Source organism: Dysidea avara, chromosome 1 (assembly GCF_963678975.1).
Source record: "Dysidea avara chromosome 1, odDysAvar1.4, whole genome shotgun sequence".
Classification (NCBI taxonomy): Eukaryota; Metazoa; Porifera; class Demospongiae; order Dictyoceratida; family Dysideidae; genus Dysidea; species Dysidea avara.
Genome location: NC_089272.1, coordinates 48,872,818 through 48,888,812, shown reverse-complemented (window position 1 = coordinate 48,888,812; position 15,995 = coordinate 48,872,818). Strand labels below are relative to the sequence as shown.

General features: G+C 36.5%; 1 protein-coding gene and 1 long non-coding RNA gene across 2 annotated transcripts; both read left to right on the top strand.

Annotated features, from left to right (window-relative positions):
* The first annotated feature begins 5,931 nt into the window (after positions 1-5,931).
* On the top strand, positions 5,932-9,269 carry LOC136250736 (uncharacterized). Its single transcript, XR_010698693.1, has 3 exons — positions 5,932-6,364; positions 6,772-6,813; positions 9,163-9,269. It is a non-coding gene; the product is annotated as an uncharacterized lncRNA (long non-coding RNA).
* Positions 9,270-13,484: 4,215 nt separating this feature from the next.
* On the top strand, positions 13,485-15,068 carry LOC136247222 (E3 SUMO-protein ligase ZBED1-like). The gene has a single exon (XM_066038859.1). The coding sequence runs from the start codon at positions 13,485-13,487 to the stop codon at positions 15,066-15,068; it is 1,584 nt and encodes a 527-aa protein (XP_065894931.1).
* The last annotated feature ends 927 nt before the right edge of the window (positions 15,069-15,995 follow it).

Sequence of the window (15,995 nt, the reverse complement as noted above, 5' to 3'; positions counted from 1 at the left end):
TATCTCTAGGATGATTTTTAAATGCACAATTTTGGGTGGCGTGCGAAAATTTCACATGGATTCCTACTTAAACGGTAGGACCGTACCATTTTATAGTAATTGTGGGGTCTACATCATGGTCTTAAATTTACAGGTGGTATGTATTGTGCAATTCTTTATTGAATTCATGTAGCAGGGCTCGAAATAACGTTCAACAATCTGCCAATTTCTGGGCATATTGGCAGGTTAATTTTATTGTTGTCCGGCCATTGTGGCTGGATAACTCAGAATGCTACACAACTGCTGGAAAGCAGCCTTACAAAGGCAGTAATATTTAATTAACTTGTTTGTTTATGGTTTGTGGCCACAAGCTTTACCTTCAGCTAACTTTGAGGTTTGAGCACCAGCCCTACTTGTACTAGTCTCATGACCAGACCCCACCCACTGCGTTGAGTGGGTTCTGGTGACAAACACAAGAGTTTTGGGCCCTACGCCATTTTTCCTTTCTGACCAATCAGACTCTTTAAGTCAGCTGTAATGCGATTAGACAGGCTAGAATGACGAAGATGGCCGACTGGAACCATGGATACAAATGCATAAACAATATGGTGGCGAGCCCAAAAACATAGCGTAAGTCACCAGACCCTATTCAACACAGTGGGTGGGGTCTGGGCACGAGACTATACTTGTACTTGTCACCTATGGAAGTGCAAAGTGTATTTAAAAGCTTGTTACCAGTGTTACCTTTGACTTGTGGGATGCACGAAACTTCATTTTAATAGCTGAAAGCCCTGGTTTCCTGTTGTACTTGACTAGAAACAGTGTGCACATTATGTTATGACATTGTTATACTACTTTTGGCATGACTACATTTTGCGTATTGATAAACTCAAAACTGGTACCAGGACATTTTAAAATTTTGACAGGACAAAATCTGTATTGTACTGACAGTTCGACAGTACACTCAAAAAAATTAGCAAGAGCCCTGTGTAGTGATGGTAAATTAGCTACAGTGGCACTATGCTTAACCCTTTGTTACCGTGAACGCATGTCTATTGAAATCCATTCGTAGTGCCTTCGGTCCAGGGGTTACAGGGCTGAAACCACTGTCATTTTATTCAGGAGGGGGGCAGGCACATTGAATTGTGTATCATGTGTAGCCAAGAAAACCAGCTAGGGAAACGAATATCATTTAGAATAAACACAAGAAGTATAAAACACACATAATATTTACATACCTATGAAAAAAAGGCCATAACTTTCATCTCGGTGGTGGTACACTATTCTAATATAGATTGATTCCTCGCGTGATGGCGATTCGATTGGTATATAGTATGATGTCATCACACTTAGCAACAAAATGGTGAGACAACTTTTATTTCATGTGACGAAGAGGAAACAGCCCTATTCCTTTTGCTTCACAGCGTGTGAGTTCTGTGTGTTACTGTGAAACTTTTTAGACATAGAGCTGTATAAGTAGGGTAAAAAGAGGTACTTTTTTGTTCCAAAAAATGAAGATAAAACCCTTCGAATAGTGCCTCTGCGGTATTATTCGAGGGTGCACTACTAATATTTTAAACCACTACTATAACTATTCTACGTACATTATAGTTTTATAAAACAATCACAACACGTTGCTACTTACTTCTATACAAGACCTTTTTTTCACTCAAGTCCTTGTAGCACAACCATGTCACGCCTCGTGCTACGTGGTCAATTTACTAAAGGGAATTTCGATTATGTGACAGTCGTTTAAGTTTTACCAGGATAATGCCTTTCTTATATCGAGATGGAGATTAATACTAAAGTTATGAGAGCACTAGTAAAGAGTAATTACAAATTGTGGTACTATTCAAGGGTGTGGTACAATTAAAATTATTTTCACAAGCAACGATAAAAACCTTCGAATAATATTCAAGAGTGCGGCACAACAAATCAAGTGATTATGGTATATTGCTATTATTTATTCAGCTAGTTAAATATACTGTGATTTAGTGTATTTCATGATTCATGAATAATTTTGTAATTCGCTAATTACGTTGCTATGCACTGCTAAAGAAGCATAATACAAACCATTTAAAACCGCAAATTATGCACAGAAGTATCTCAATTGAAGGGGTCAGCTGCAAAATGGGACAAGCACCATTTGAAATTTTAGGTGACCATGGTGGTGGGCATTAAACAAAATTTTGGTACATAATTGAATTATAATATTTACTTAAAATTATTTTGCTACTGCCATGAACTTTTAAGTTTTATTGTTTCCTTAGTGACAACATTATTCACATAGCTAAATCAAGTCATTCCAATTTTTAAGAAATTAAAAATCTAAAGTGGCACATGTACGTGTCCCCTATTTCCATGACCCCTTCAACTGTTTTATAGTGTGTCTATCATGTTTTCTCATGCAAATTGTTTAGAAAGGTCTCAAGGCTGTCCTTCATTTTTGTTCACATAAGCACGAATAATGCCCCCCATTCAACTAGAAGGATACGGTATCTCTGGTAGCCTAAGGCCTTCAGTGTTGTTTTAAAAACTGTTAAACCTCTAAAACCAAAAGGGAAGACCATTCACAAAGTATATTAAGAGTCACCATACCTGTATTTCAGACCACCAAAAAGAAACCATCTCAGAGCAAAATTTATGAGTGTGGAAGTTTAATACAGACTTAATTATGAAATTAATTTCAGTAAACCAGGCACACGCCCACAGCCAGCTGAAACAAGAGGCGAATAGAATTATATAAAACATCATTTCATTTTAATGCACGTCACAATGGGAATGCCTCACATGTCCAGTATTGCCAACTAGTGTCCAATGGGATTTGAATACCTGGGATTACTAACATTAAAAGGCTATTTAAATAACGATTTATAATTTCAATGAATATACTGAATGGTCATTACATTTTAAAGTTACAGTGGGTTCCCCATTATCTGAACACCTTGTGCCGGTTCAATTACAAACGTGTTCGGATAAGTGAATTTGTCTGGATTTAAGTGAATCTCATTCATTTTTATGTACAGTTTTGTTTAACTACTCTAATAGAACATACAGTAACTGTCAAAATACTCTAATAGAACATACGGTAAATGTTAAAATACTCTAATAGAACAGTTATTCATACTGTTTTGATGATCGAGAGTCTGGATATTTGAGTGTCTGAATAATTGAATACTTACTGTAATTTGCTCATAGCAGCCCTGTGTTACAGGCTGTAACCTTCTTGTGGTTCTGTAATGATATAGTACCAACATAGCCTTTTGCTGGGGAAAAATCAGTGTGTTTTAAAATGTGGTTGAATTGCTAGAGTAAGTTTCATACTAAAAGGATAGAATATGTGACCATCTCCGCAATAACCCGTCTAGTTCGCACAACTTCCAAATTTCTTTTTATTTTCTCAGCATTATCTGCATTGTTCAAGGAATGGTCCACCGAAGTTTCAGTCAATTATGTTGAGTAGTTTTGGAATTACATCGCTAGACAGTAGGAAGAGCAAGGAAATCAATTTGTACAGTAATTATACTAAAACTAAACTACAGATGCTTACATTCACAGTCATAACTTCCGTTTGGATTAGTCTACAGGTTTGGGATTTGGCATACAATGTTCACCATGGCTTGGCAGATCAACCAAGGTTTAGTTTTTGCCCAGCAGTTACTTCCCCATAGGCATATGAAGGTGGTTTTATTGAAGAAACGGCAACGGTTTCACTTACGTCTACCACATCATAAACGAATGCGTGCGACACGCAAACCATTGGAGTTACAGAAATTTAACAAAGATTTTCAAACTCCCCAGGAGTAGGCGAATAAGATGGTATAATAGGTTTAATTGATTTGAGTCTTCCTTCACTGAGTAATAGTTCAATTAAAACTTGCATAAAAGTTTCTTTGTAACACGCATAATTTCACCAATTTTTTTTTAAATTTCATTTTTCTCAAAATGCATGCTTGTGTGAACTAGACAGGTTTTTGCTGAGATGGTCGCATATATTTGCAAAGAAAGTTATGGGGTTTAACTCTTCAACCCAGGAAACTGGATTTAAAAATAAATACGCATGCCTTTCACAAAGCGCTGTAACTTTTGAAACGTCCATCCTATGGCTACGCAATTTACATCATTCTACTTGTGATGTAACAATAATTAAACAGTACCTAGGGGTTTACCCTAACACTAAATGGTGAGGCCAAAACTGGCCATGAAAATAACTTTTCGCTAAGGAAACACACAAACCCTTTGCATACCTTTATAAAATGGTCAATAACTTAATGGCCTATCACCTTGCAACAACTTTTCATTTGATTCACTGATAAATTTTCTATTAGGCCATATACAGCTCACTTGAGTAAACAGAATTATACATGTGGCAAGAATTTTAAAACACGGAGACGCAACTCACAGTTGTTCATTGCTTCATAACAAGTAAGTTACAGTGTTCATTTAACCTTCTCTAAGTAATCCAGTGAACATACCTTTAATAAATGTGTAGTTGTATGCTGTAAGAATTCAGTACCCCCAACTAGTGTCACCATGTGTTCCCATATTGTGTAAACATGCATTCCCCAAAAGTTCTCTGCAGGTTTAAGGGTTAAAGTGAACCTTTTTTTTATTTTTTTTTTCCTTTTCTTTTATTGTGCATATAACTTCCTTGAGGGTTGGTACCATCCTAGTTCCTTCAATCACTTATTTGAGTTCATTGTAATGAAGTTTCACATTAGTTGATTACAAATTCTGTCATTATAGCAATTTGTTTCTCATTGATACAAGCGTAGCAAGTGCAACCAGTATGTTTGTGATGTAATACAGTGTACATGAATTCCAATAGAAATGTGCATATTTAGTGACATCACATTATTACATTTCTTATCCTGTTATGTACTCTATTATCTATGCCCAAACATACAGCTCTTGGCAAACCTCAGTTTAATTAGGGTCAGCAGGTCATGCAGTGACCTGGTTTCAATAACACCATACATAAATATGCAGTAAAGTGATGATGAGCATAAGTGTACACTGTATATCATGATATACAATTCTATATTGTGACATCACTAAATTACACACTTCTTTAAATGATTCATTCACTATTGTAGATGCCAACATATACTGAAATTGTAGACTTGAAAAACCAGTAAGTAATTTTGACCTATGTAACCATACATTGTAGAATTAACTACTGGTGTTTTGGTTATAGAAAAGAAAATCTTCTAAAAGCACATATGAGGTACGTGTGTATATGTGCATAGTGTACATTTAAATACGTACGTTAGAGATGGTATAAAGTTTGCCTCCTTTTTTCAAACTCATAACTGTATGGAATTGTGCTCTTCAGAAAGATATTGATGTTTGGTTGTCCAACTATTTTTCTGTAGATACCAACATACAATGAAGTTTCAGAATTCAAAAGCCCGGTAAGTAATTGATTGGCACATATTGACTCAGTACATGTACTGTACTCTTGGAATTTTAGTTTTTAAATATATGTCTTGATTTGTTAAATAGTACGCTATATCAAATCTTTGAATGTATTTTTTTGTGTGTGTTTAGTTGTCGACGTACAGTGAAGTTGCAGACTTCAAATGTATTTGATGATATTTATATTTGTGACCGTCTCAGCAAAAACCTGCCCACCTACCATGCTTTTTGAGGAAACCAAATTCTCATGCTACAAAGAAAACAATGTACAAGTTTTAGACTCAGGGAAGGTAAATCTCAAATCAATTACACCTATACACCATTTTATATTCACATGTTCCTGGAGATAGTTTCGTTTCTTTAACCTCAATCATATTATGTATTTCACATGTGATGTAGTAGACATATGCAAAATAGTTGTCATTTCTTATTTAAAATGCCTTCATACATCTGCATATGTCAAAGGATAAAATCTTATCTTAATTGATTTGCCAGTTCATGGTGATCATTTTTAAGCCAAATTCCAACTCTGTAGACCAATGCAAATGATGTGAATTTGATTTATTTTTCAGTGTAGTCATCATACAAATTAATTTCTTGGTTGTTCATACTGACTAATATAATTCCTAAACTGCTCACCTCAATAGGCTCACCCATTGCTTCTACACTGAGAACTGAGAAAAAAAAAATGGTTTTGCGAACTTGCTGAGATGGTCACATTTGCTGTAGTTGTAATATATGTTGTTACAGTTAAAACCAGTAGCTGAATTTATAATATCTTTTAGTGTGTGATAAAACATGTCATATCATACACTGATTAAAAGCCTAAACCTTCATTGTACATACTACATCCAGCCTTGTAGGATTTATTGTGTTGTATTGTACAGTTTCCTTTTGTTGAATATACACTGTATAGGGAGAAAAATCACCGACAAGAACTTTTAGTGAATCAACAGAACCACAAAAGGTACTTGTGTTCAGTGTGTTGTATTGTTACATGAACACTACACACACGAACACTACACACATGTACACCACACTCACACATACACACACCAGAAGAGGTAGGATAAGGGGAGGGGCTTAGTGGATATTTAGTTAGCACTTTACATACACATCAAGGTTATCTACTTTGTTTTGTAAGGGCCTCTGAATTTATTAGTGAAATAGAGTAAAATCACTGTTTCATGTGCCTACACCACGCACACAAACGCACGCACACACTACACACACTACATTCCTGTGGTTTAAGAGGACAGGTTTACAATTCTCATTACTCCAACATCATGACATATGCAGCAATAGTTATAGTACATAAATTGGTATTGTATGCATGTATTATTCACTAACTTATTTTCACTTTATTTTATACAGCCGGCAATACCAGACACTTATGCAGTAGTTGACATGACAAAGGTCAGTGATACAGTTAGATACCGATATGGGTTTTTGGCATGTACCGATATCCGGTATAGATACCACCAAAAGAAGCCGATGACCGATAGTCGATCCGATATTTGCATTACAAACAAAAGTCATAGTTAATCTATGCAAAAGTGTACATTTACCTACTGTAAAACAACATGTGGATATATTCATTGCTCACTCCATGCCATGGTCATATTGGCTTGGGTTTCTATTGTGCACTCCCACAGACATTTTTATACATACTCCCACAGAGCCTTAAATGGATATTTCTGCATTACTCTGCATTTTATTGGCTTGTGTGAAGGCTGGTACAGTAGGTTTTCTTGGTTATCCTGTGACTGTTCTTTTTTATTACAAAGGTACTATATACAAATATATAACTGCTTCTTTTATTTAAGACTGATAAGCTTTCCAGCAACGAACACTAGAATTGTGTGTATTTGTATGGCTTCTCATAGCACTTGCTGTAGAGTGAACAATAAGTCACTGCCACTAAACAGCCACTAAACAGCCACATGGATAAAATAGAAAACCAATATTATAATCCGTTTATGTACAAACTATTGCTGTATAAAAATCAGTAGTGATATCAGTCCTCCTACTGTTCTGTACCGATACCAATGTTGGTAAAAAATGCCATATCGGTGGCTGATATTTTGGCCGATCCGATTATCGGTATACCTCTAGATACAGTTACTACAATTACATATACAGGCTATAATGTGAAGTAGTTTTTGCTTATTGTGTAATTTTATTATGACTGGTCGTGTGTGCACAATCACTATAAGTTGTAAATCAAAACTTATAGTGATGGACTAACTAGAATCATTCATTTGTAGTTGATAGAACTCGACTTGTGCCATTTATCACCACAATGAATTTATATTGTCATTTGCATAACTTTATTGTCACATTTTCCTATCTTCAGCAATAAACTCCTCTTAACCCTTAAACCCACACAGGCCAGAAAACTGGTCCTAATACACATGCCTAAGACAAAGTGCTGTAATTTTCCTATTCCTGTGCATTTTATGCTATTCTACTTGTTCTGTAATAATCAGTAAAATGGTACCCAGGGTTTTACCCCAGCATGAAACTGTAGAGCCAAAACCTGCCATGTAAGCAGCTTTTCGGTAAAAAAACACAAAACGTTACATACCTTTACAAAATTATTCATAACTTAACAATGGTTGCTCCTATCAACTTGCTATTTGTGTCATTGAATTCTCCATCAGGGCATCTATTACTCATGTGATTAAACCCACAATCAAAACTATACACGTGGCAAGAACACGCAATGATGGACTAGCGCTTTGGAATCCTTTGACACTTTTCATAGCAAATAAGCCTTTGTAGCTGCAGTGTTCATTTAAACTTCTCCAAGTAGCCCAGTTAACAGAGTTTTAACCAATGTTAAGTTTTAACCACAAAGAGTTACGTTTCTCCTTTTTAAGTCACCAAGTATGCCAGTAATATATAAACACACATTCTGCTAAAGTTCTTTGCAGGTTTAAAGGTTAAAACTTTCATTTAGTGCAACTGGTTTACAGCCACATGCTGCCTAGCTATGGCCCACAGGTTATTACATGAAATTGGAAATATCAGAAATCTTCTTAGAGTATATGTGACCGGATCTGCGAAAACCCAACACAATCGTGCAAGCCTAAATTTACAGTAATACTTGCGTATTATTGAAAAATCCATAAATATTTGAGCGACTCTTTCTTAGTGGAGGAAGGGACTAACAATAAAAACCTAGATATCATCTTATTCACCTGCTCAAGAGGAGTTGGAAAATATTTGTTTCGTTGCAGTAGACCCAAGGATACTCGAGCGTTAGTTTATGTTACGTCGAAGCGATCATACACAATTGATTTTTCTTCACCAATTTCTCCTTTGTATGCAGTGCAAAGAGATGAGTAAAGGACAAACTTACCCAGTAAAGAAGAAAGTGTTGAACTAATTCAACATTCATACCTCTTAATATTCTAAAGGACAAAATTGTATATCCATACCAGAGCATCCCAGCATCCTTACAAACCTTCTCACTGCTTTCCTAGCTGCTAAACAAGCCTTAACACCTAGAACAATGCTTGGTTGCATAATTTTACCTCGTAGGCTTATAACGCATAACCATCCTCCTCTGGGTTAATCCACAAATTGCTTAGTTGGAGCCATTTGAGTGCACAAAAGGTCCATGGGGACCCCAAATTTGACCTCTAGCCTTAACTCATCATCCAACTCCATTTTGTGTTTCAATATAAAACCCACCAATCTCAATACCTGCATAAAATAGTTGTCAAATTCATTGGCATGTTTATTATAATTCACTCACAGAAACACAACAAGAGCAACTATGTGGAGTTGTAACGTTTTGATGACCAGAGACTCACAGTCATGCCTGTACCAGTACCAGAAGTGACTTATTCAGATGTGAAGGTTGACTTGAGGTAGGTACACTGTAGGGTTCTAAATAAGGGTGGGAACATAATGGCTATGTTTAGAACATTGGCTAGTCACTCACTGAATACTAGTATAGTAGATGTACATGGCTACCTTATATCAGTGTCATGTGGCAGAAGATATCATGGAGCCCCACGTGTATTCTGTACATGTTGGGACCACTCACATATAGTACACAATGTTTATCTAGTATTTAAAATCAAAAATGACTGTTCAGTTAGACAATGCTATAGATTGCCTAAAATTTTGGCGCCTCACTCATTACTAGCAATTAATGTAAACAATGAATTACAAAAATAATTGATGAATTATGAAATACATTAAATTTTAATAACTTACCAGTAATTTACATGTATTATTACTATATAGTGCATAAATCGATGTCGATTTTATGCTTCAAAGATTTGAATGCAATATTCGAAGGATTGATGAATATTTAGCTACTATTATGTAGGTGGAATAATTTGAGTGTATTGTAGCTAAATCCACTTTTTGTTTTGGCTCCCTTTGGCAAGTGGAATTTCTCACGTTGACACTATTACTTATCTGTTTAACAGGATATAGCAGCTGGAGAAAACACAATGCATAGCTGCTGTTAAAAGACCTTACAGTAGTACACAACTCACCAATATTCTTCCTCTACAGCTTGTCCCAACTGCACTTTGCGATTAGTGGTGGGTGTGGCCACTTGTGGTGTGAGCTAATTAACTTGTCAAACACCTAGCACAGCTACCTTCTATTACTTTCTAGTGTCTCAAGCGTAACTGCCCACGGTGAAATTATTCATGACGTGTTGAGCAGTTGGATTCTTACGTTCTTCTGCTTGCTAATATGGCCAGGTTGCGTTTGCACAAAATTCGAACTTCACTTTTGTCATTTGAATGATGCACCCTTCGAACCATTGAACGAATGCAGTAGATTCGTTTATGTACTAATTATTATAACAATAATTAATATTATGCTATACTTTTCAAATGTCCAGAACAGCAACTATTGGTATATACTGTAATGTAAGAACCTGGTATTGTGTTTGTGGTTAGCCCATAATTATATGGATGAGCTTATTGTGGTAAGGTGGTATAATATAGCAGGGAGACTTGTAATGTTGTGTGTCATAGTATGGCTCTGTAGCTTTAGAAAGAGTTGGTGCCCAGTTAACACCTGGTTTATTATAGGTAGCACAGCATCAAAGGTGTCCTGATCATGTGATCCACCCAGTGTAGTGACATCTACTGAAGTAAAAGATTTGTTGTGGTTGTCAAGTGATCACATCAAGGACTTCCGTTGATAAAGTACGTGTATTACCTAATATGGATCTGTCATTTATTTATTATTTTATTTAGGAGGCATTACAACATTATCTCCACAGACTACTCACACCCACACCACACCTCCACACTAGGGTATAGGGTCTGGTGATATTGGTTAGGATCATCTGTCTATAATCCAGTACCACATGTCTAAGACATGCTTAATGTATTTTAAACACATCCAAGAATACTGACTAATATCACCAGATCCTACTCTCCTATAGAAGTAGATGTGGTCACTACTGTACTAATTGGACAACTGTATTATAATTTCTGTGTAAATTAAAACAACAATCATATAACACAACTTAACATGTAAATGACAGGGAACCCTTTGTGGTATTATGACCTTATTAACATACCTTCATACAGTAGGACTGAGGTTTTGTATAGTGAACAACACTTCACTTGAGTGAATCCAGGGTTTGGCAAAGTGGGTAGTAGACATTAGGAAGTTGGGGGTGCAAAGCTTTCAGATTTTAATGTAGATTGAATTGGTTTAATTATGCAAAAAAAAAAATCTAAATCATAAATTAGAGTTGTACAGTGATAAGTGACTACAGGAGCTTATAAGTGCCGATGGAGTGTGAAACTAATGCATTTAACCATGCGGGACTTCTATAGTGAAATATTGCCTTATTTGGAACACCACAAATCCAATCCACAGGCCACCTGTTGGTGGTTTCATTACATAAGCAATTAGTAAGAAGCATTTGCAATGCAACAGTTCTTATAGTGATGGGAGACACCAATGGACTTGTATTAATTTTATAGCATGTGAGACAGCAACAAGAGGAGAAGTGTTGCTAAACAGGCTAAAACTGTTGATCCACAACTGGTACTGCTCATTTCATGCATGCTGCACAGCTATATACTAGTGAATGTGTTTATAATGACAGAGCAGGTGTGTAGGGTGGCCTGTGTGGTTGGTGAGGTTTCAACACTATTAGTGGTGTTCCATATAAGGTAACTTTGGATTTCAGCACTAGTACTGTTACCACAAAACCTCATTGCATTGAAGTTTCACACTCCTTTGCACCTTTGGCGCTTATAAGCTCCTGGTGACTGATGAGTAGTTCAGCTAGCTTTATACATGTAACTATATAATAGTATATGCAAGACCACGTGCTTAGTAGGATAAGTGTATTCACGCATGAGGTACACTTAGACATTACATGTGTATATTCTAACTTAGTAACTATGAAGTATTCTCAATAGTATTATGTAAGGTGACTGTTCTATTAGAGTATTTAACTGACTGCTCTATTAGAGTATCTGGATGGTGTACCTTTTTCTTTGGGGGGAGAGGGGATGGACACACGCTCTACTGTGCCAGATCTGTCATACCACTGTCACCCACGTGGAGAAAGCAAAGCTCCATATAACCACCATACATTTTCTGTTATCAACTATGAATATGTACATAATGTGGCCTCTTAACCTTATTATTGATGTCATGAAACAGGGATGGATGTTGAGGTTTCCAGAAACCGTTAAGTAAATTTTTAAGATCTGAAAGTTTTCCTGGGGGCTTAGGTTATCAATTGACATGGGGCATGCCGACGCCCAGAATGACAGTAAGTCTGTTTTACACTTCAAACTTTACATGTATAGCTCCACCCTTAGCCAAACTATACCAAGCATAAGTAGCCTAATCAATTTCTAACATGTTTAAATGTCAGCTATAAAGATTATCTTGGTGAAATTTGTTACCAGATTCAATATGAGTACTCATAATTTTCAGGAGGAACATGACTCCAGACCCCCCTAGATATTCAGTGTGCATGAAACAGAAAGTAAATTTGGAAACCTGTCACTAAAATTCCTGGAGCTGCTCTTGATGAAGTGATGTAGGACCTCATTACACTTGACAGACATGTAGTCAGGTGTTCTTAATAGACCACACTAGTTTTACTGAAGTTTTGATCATTCCATCATCTCCAATTACACCAGTCACTGTATTTTGGCGGTCTTAAATATGAGGTTAACAGAAAGTCAAGTATTGTACCTGTCTGTTCTGTTTTTCCATATTAGTGACACATACATGTAGTACACTTATAGCCAATAACATTTCTCATAATTATAGTACATTGATCACTGTCATACAACGATGACCAAGGAAGCTTTGTGAAGCGAGTAGTTTAATACAACATGTAGTTACACTCTTTACCATCTACGGCAAAACAGACTTGTATGATTGAAAGGATTCATTCCAAATTTATGCATAAGCTGCCGTCATCTTTCAGTTCCAAGTTTCAATTTACATTGACTGAACGTCGCCGTTTTCATACGGCTATTCAGATTTTTAAATCTTTACATCGAATTTCTCCTCCTTATTTACATGATATATTTCAGTTTTCAAAGGATGTTACTGGTCATCTTAGTCGTAATGTTAAACGTTTATTTGTTCCTAGAGTGTTTACCAACTATGGCAAACGAACTTTTTTCTACCGAGGAACTGTTTTATGGAACAACCTTAAGTCCACTGTTACTGGGGCTACCACTTTGTCGTCATTTCGTAATTATTATCTTAATTCTTAATTCCTGTGTAATTTTGTCTATGTATCCTTAGTTGTGTATGTATGTATGTTTGTTTGTTTTTTTTTTGTATATTATTAGTTATTGTATGTGTCTATTGTATGTTTGTTCAGGGCTCCACTGAAAATCAGTTTTACTGAGTGGACTCCCTGCTTAAAAATTACAATTACAATTACAATTACAATTACAAAGTGTTTATTACAATGACGGTCTAGGGCTGGAACGAAGGCTCCGAAGGTTTCGAAGCTTCGAAGCTTGCACCGACTCCGAAGCAGTTATAACACACTCAAAGGTTCGCATGTTTAATTATACGCATGCGCATTCTAACACGTGGTGTTAATTAAGAAAATGGCGTTACGAGAAGCCAGCAGTAGTTCGGGTAATAACTGCAAAGACATTGGCGATTCGAGCACTGGAAACGTAAGAGGACACGACGATACTACTGGAAGGAAAGTGTCAGACGTCTGGAAACACTTTAGTAAATCTGCGGACAAAAGAAAAGCTGTCTGTTCAATTTGTGACAAAGAACTCTCGTACTCGGGAGGAACAACAAATCTACGAGACCATTTGGAGGCAAAGCATTCAGTTAAGTATTCCACCACGAGCAAGCCAACAACTTCGTGTACAACGATGGACGATTTTGTGAAGCGAATGAAATGCAGCGAAGCTCGTGCGAAGAACATTACTGACAGAGTGAGCCAGATGATAGTGCAAGATTTACGGCCAATTAGGATTGTCGAATGTGAAGGGTTCAGAACTCTTTTAAGTTATTTGGAACCAGGTTACACTTTACCCAGCCGTAAGAATTTCGTGAGTGACATAAACCACAAATTCGAGACATGCAAAGATAAACTGAAAACTCGCCTGGAAGCGGAAGCTCCTTGTGTATCTATAACCACTGACATTTGGACTAGTATGGCCACTGAAGCATACATGACAGTGACTGTTCATTACATTGATGCAAGCTGGAAAATGCAGAATTTTGTGCTAGAAACAGTTTCATTTCCTGAGAGACACACTGGAGTGAACATTGCCGAGAAACTGAAAGAGATAACTGAGAGGTGGGGAATTCTTCGTTATGTTTTGACAGTCAGTCATGACCAGGCAGCCAATATGGAAGCTGCTGTGCGTATCTTGACAGATGAATACAATTGGCAGAGTGTTCCATGTGTAGCCCATAGGCTACAGTTGTGTGTTTTGGCTGGATTAAACATCAGTGCTATTGACAGACTAATAGCAGCTGCTAAGAAGATTGTTAGTCATTTCAGCCACAGTGTGGTAGCAACAGTAGCCCTGAAAGAAAAGCAGGATCAAATGAAAATTGATGCACAGAAGCTAGTCAATAGCTGTGCCACCAGATGGAATTCCACATACGAAATGCTTAAACGTCTGTTAAAGCTCCGTTGGCCTGTAATTGCAGTGCTATCTGACGAATCAGTAACAAAAAGAAGTGACCGTTACTTGGATCTCAAGACTGAACAATGGAAGCTTGTTGAGGATCTTGTGCCTGTTCTTGAGCAATTCAGTGTCGCCACTACATTTTTTAGTTATGAAGAAAATGTTTCTATTTCTTCAGTATTTGCCATTGTATATGGCTTACTTGATCACCTCGAATTGCCCAGAGAGGAGTCATCATCTGACTCTAAAGTGATTAGAGAATTCAAGGAAACTGTGGCAACACAATTAATAGAGAGATTTGAGTTGACATCGCTGCATTCAGCACATCCTATGTTGATGGGATCACTACTTGATCCTCGGTTTAAACACATTACTTTGTCAAAATACAAAGAGGAAAGTGAAGCTAGGAAACTTAAGCAATCTCTCAAAGAATTGATGGAGATGTACACAAGTGAGGACAGTGTTGGTTCTTTTTCTCCTGCCACACCAAAAAAAACAAAAATTGACTGCTTTGGACAAGCTACTTGGCCCTGAGAATCTTACAATGGAACCTTGTACATTTGATAGTGAACTTGAAAAATACTTTGCTGAATTGCCAATATCTCGAAAGGAAAACCCACTTATTTGGTGGAAAGAAAATTCCAGTCGTTACAAAAGTTTATCTTCCGTTGCTCAGCGTTTGTTGTGTATGCCTGCTACATCAACATCCTCAGAAAGGATTTTCTCCAAAGCAGGTTTAACTGTTACAAAACTGAGAAGTTGCTTGAAGCCAAAGCATGTCGATGCATTAGTGTTTTTAAACAAGAACTTAAGTAAATTATCTTAAAGTATCAAGAACTTGAGTAATTTGTTGTAAAGTAGTAAAAGTACCATGTGTCATAACTGTCATTTGTTTACATCACATTTATATATATATAGTACATTTAAACTACAACTCAGTACAAACTGATGTGCAATCCATAAGCTGTTCATGTAAAGTTTCATAAATCTTTGTCTTTACAGTGAGTCCCTGTAGAAAATAAGTCACAATAATAATTACATTAAGTTGATGTTCTAAGTCTTATTCTATACCTTTGAAATGTTCAAAGCTTCGAACCTTCGTTCAATAATAGTTCCAAACCTTCGGATGGTAAAAATTGACCTTCGTTCCAGCCCTACTGAATGACCATATAGTTTTTAAAGTAGTACTTGTAGTAGTGTTCATGGGGTAGTGGTTAATACTCTGAGGAGTTTTCTTGTTTACTGTAAAGGAAGAAAACAACAAAGTAAACAAACATCCATACATGTAACACTTGTATACAACAACAATATCAAAACACAATGTAGTGTGTTGTGTGGACAATAAAGCTGACATGTTACTCTAATGAGTTATCAATAGGTAGAATAAACACACCAATATCCATGTAGCACGTCTGTGGTTTCTTCCATGGGACCACTTTATGACATAGTGTCATTGAAATA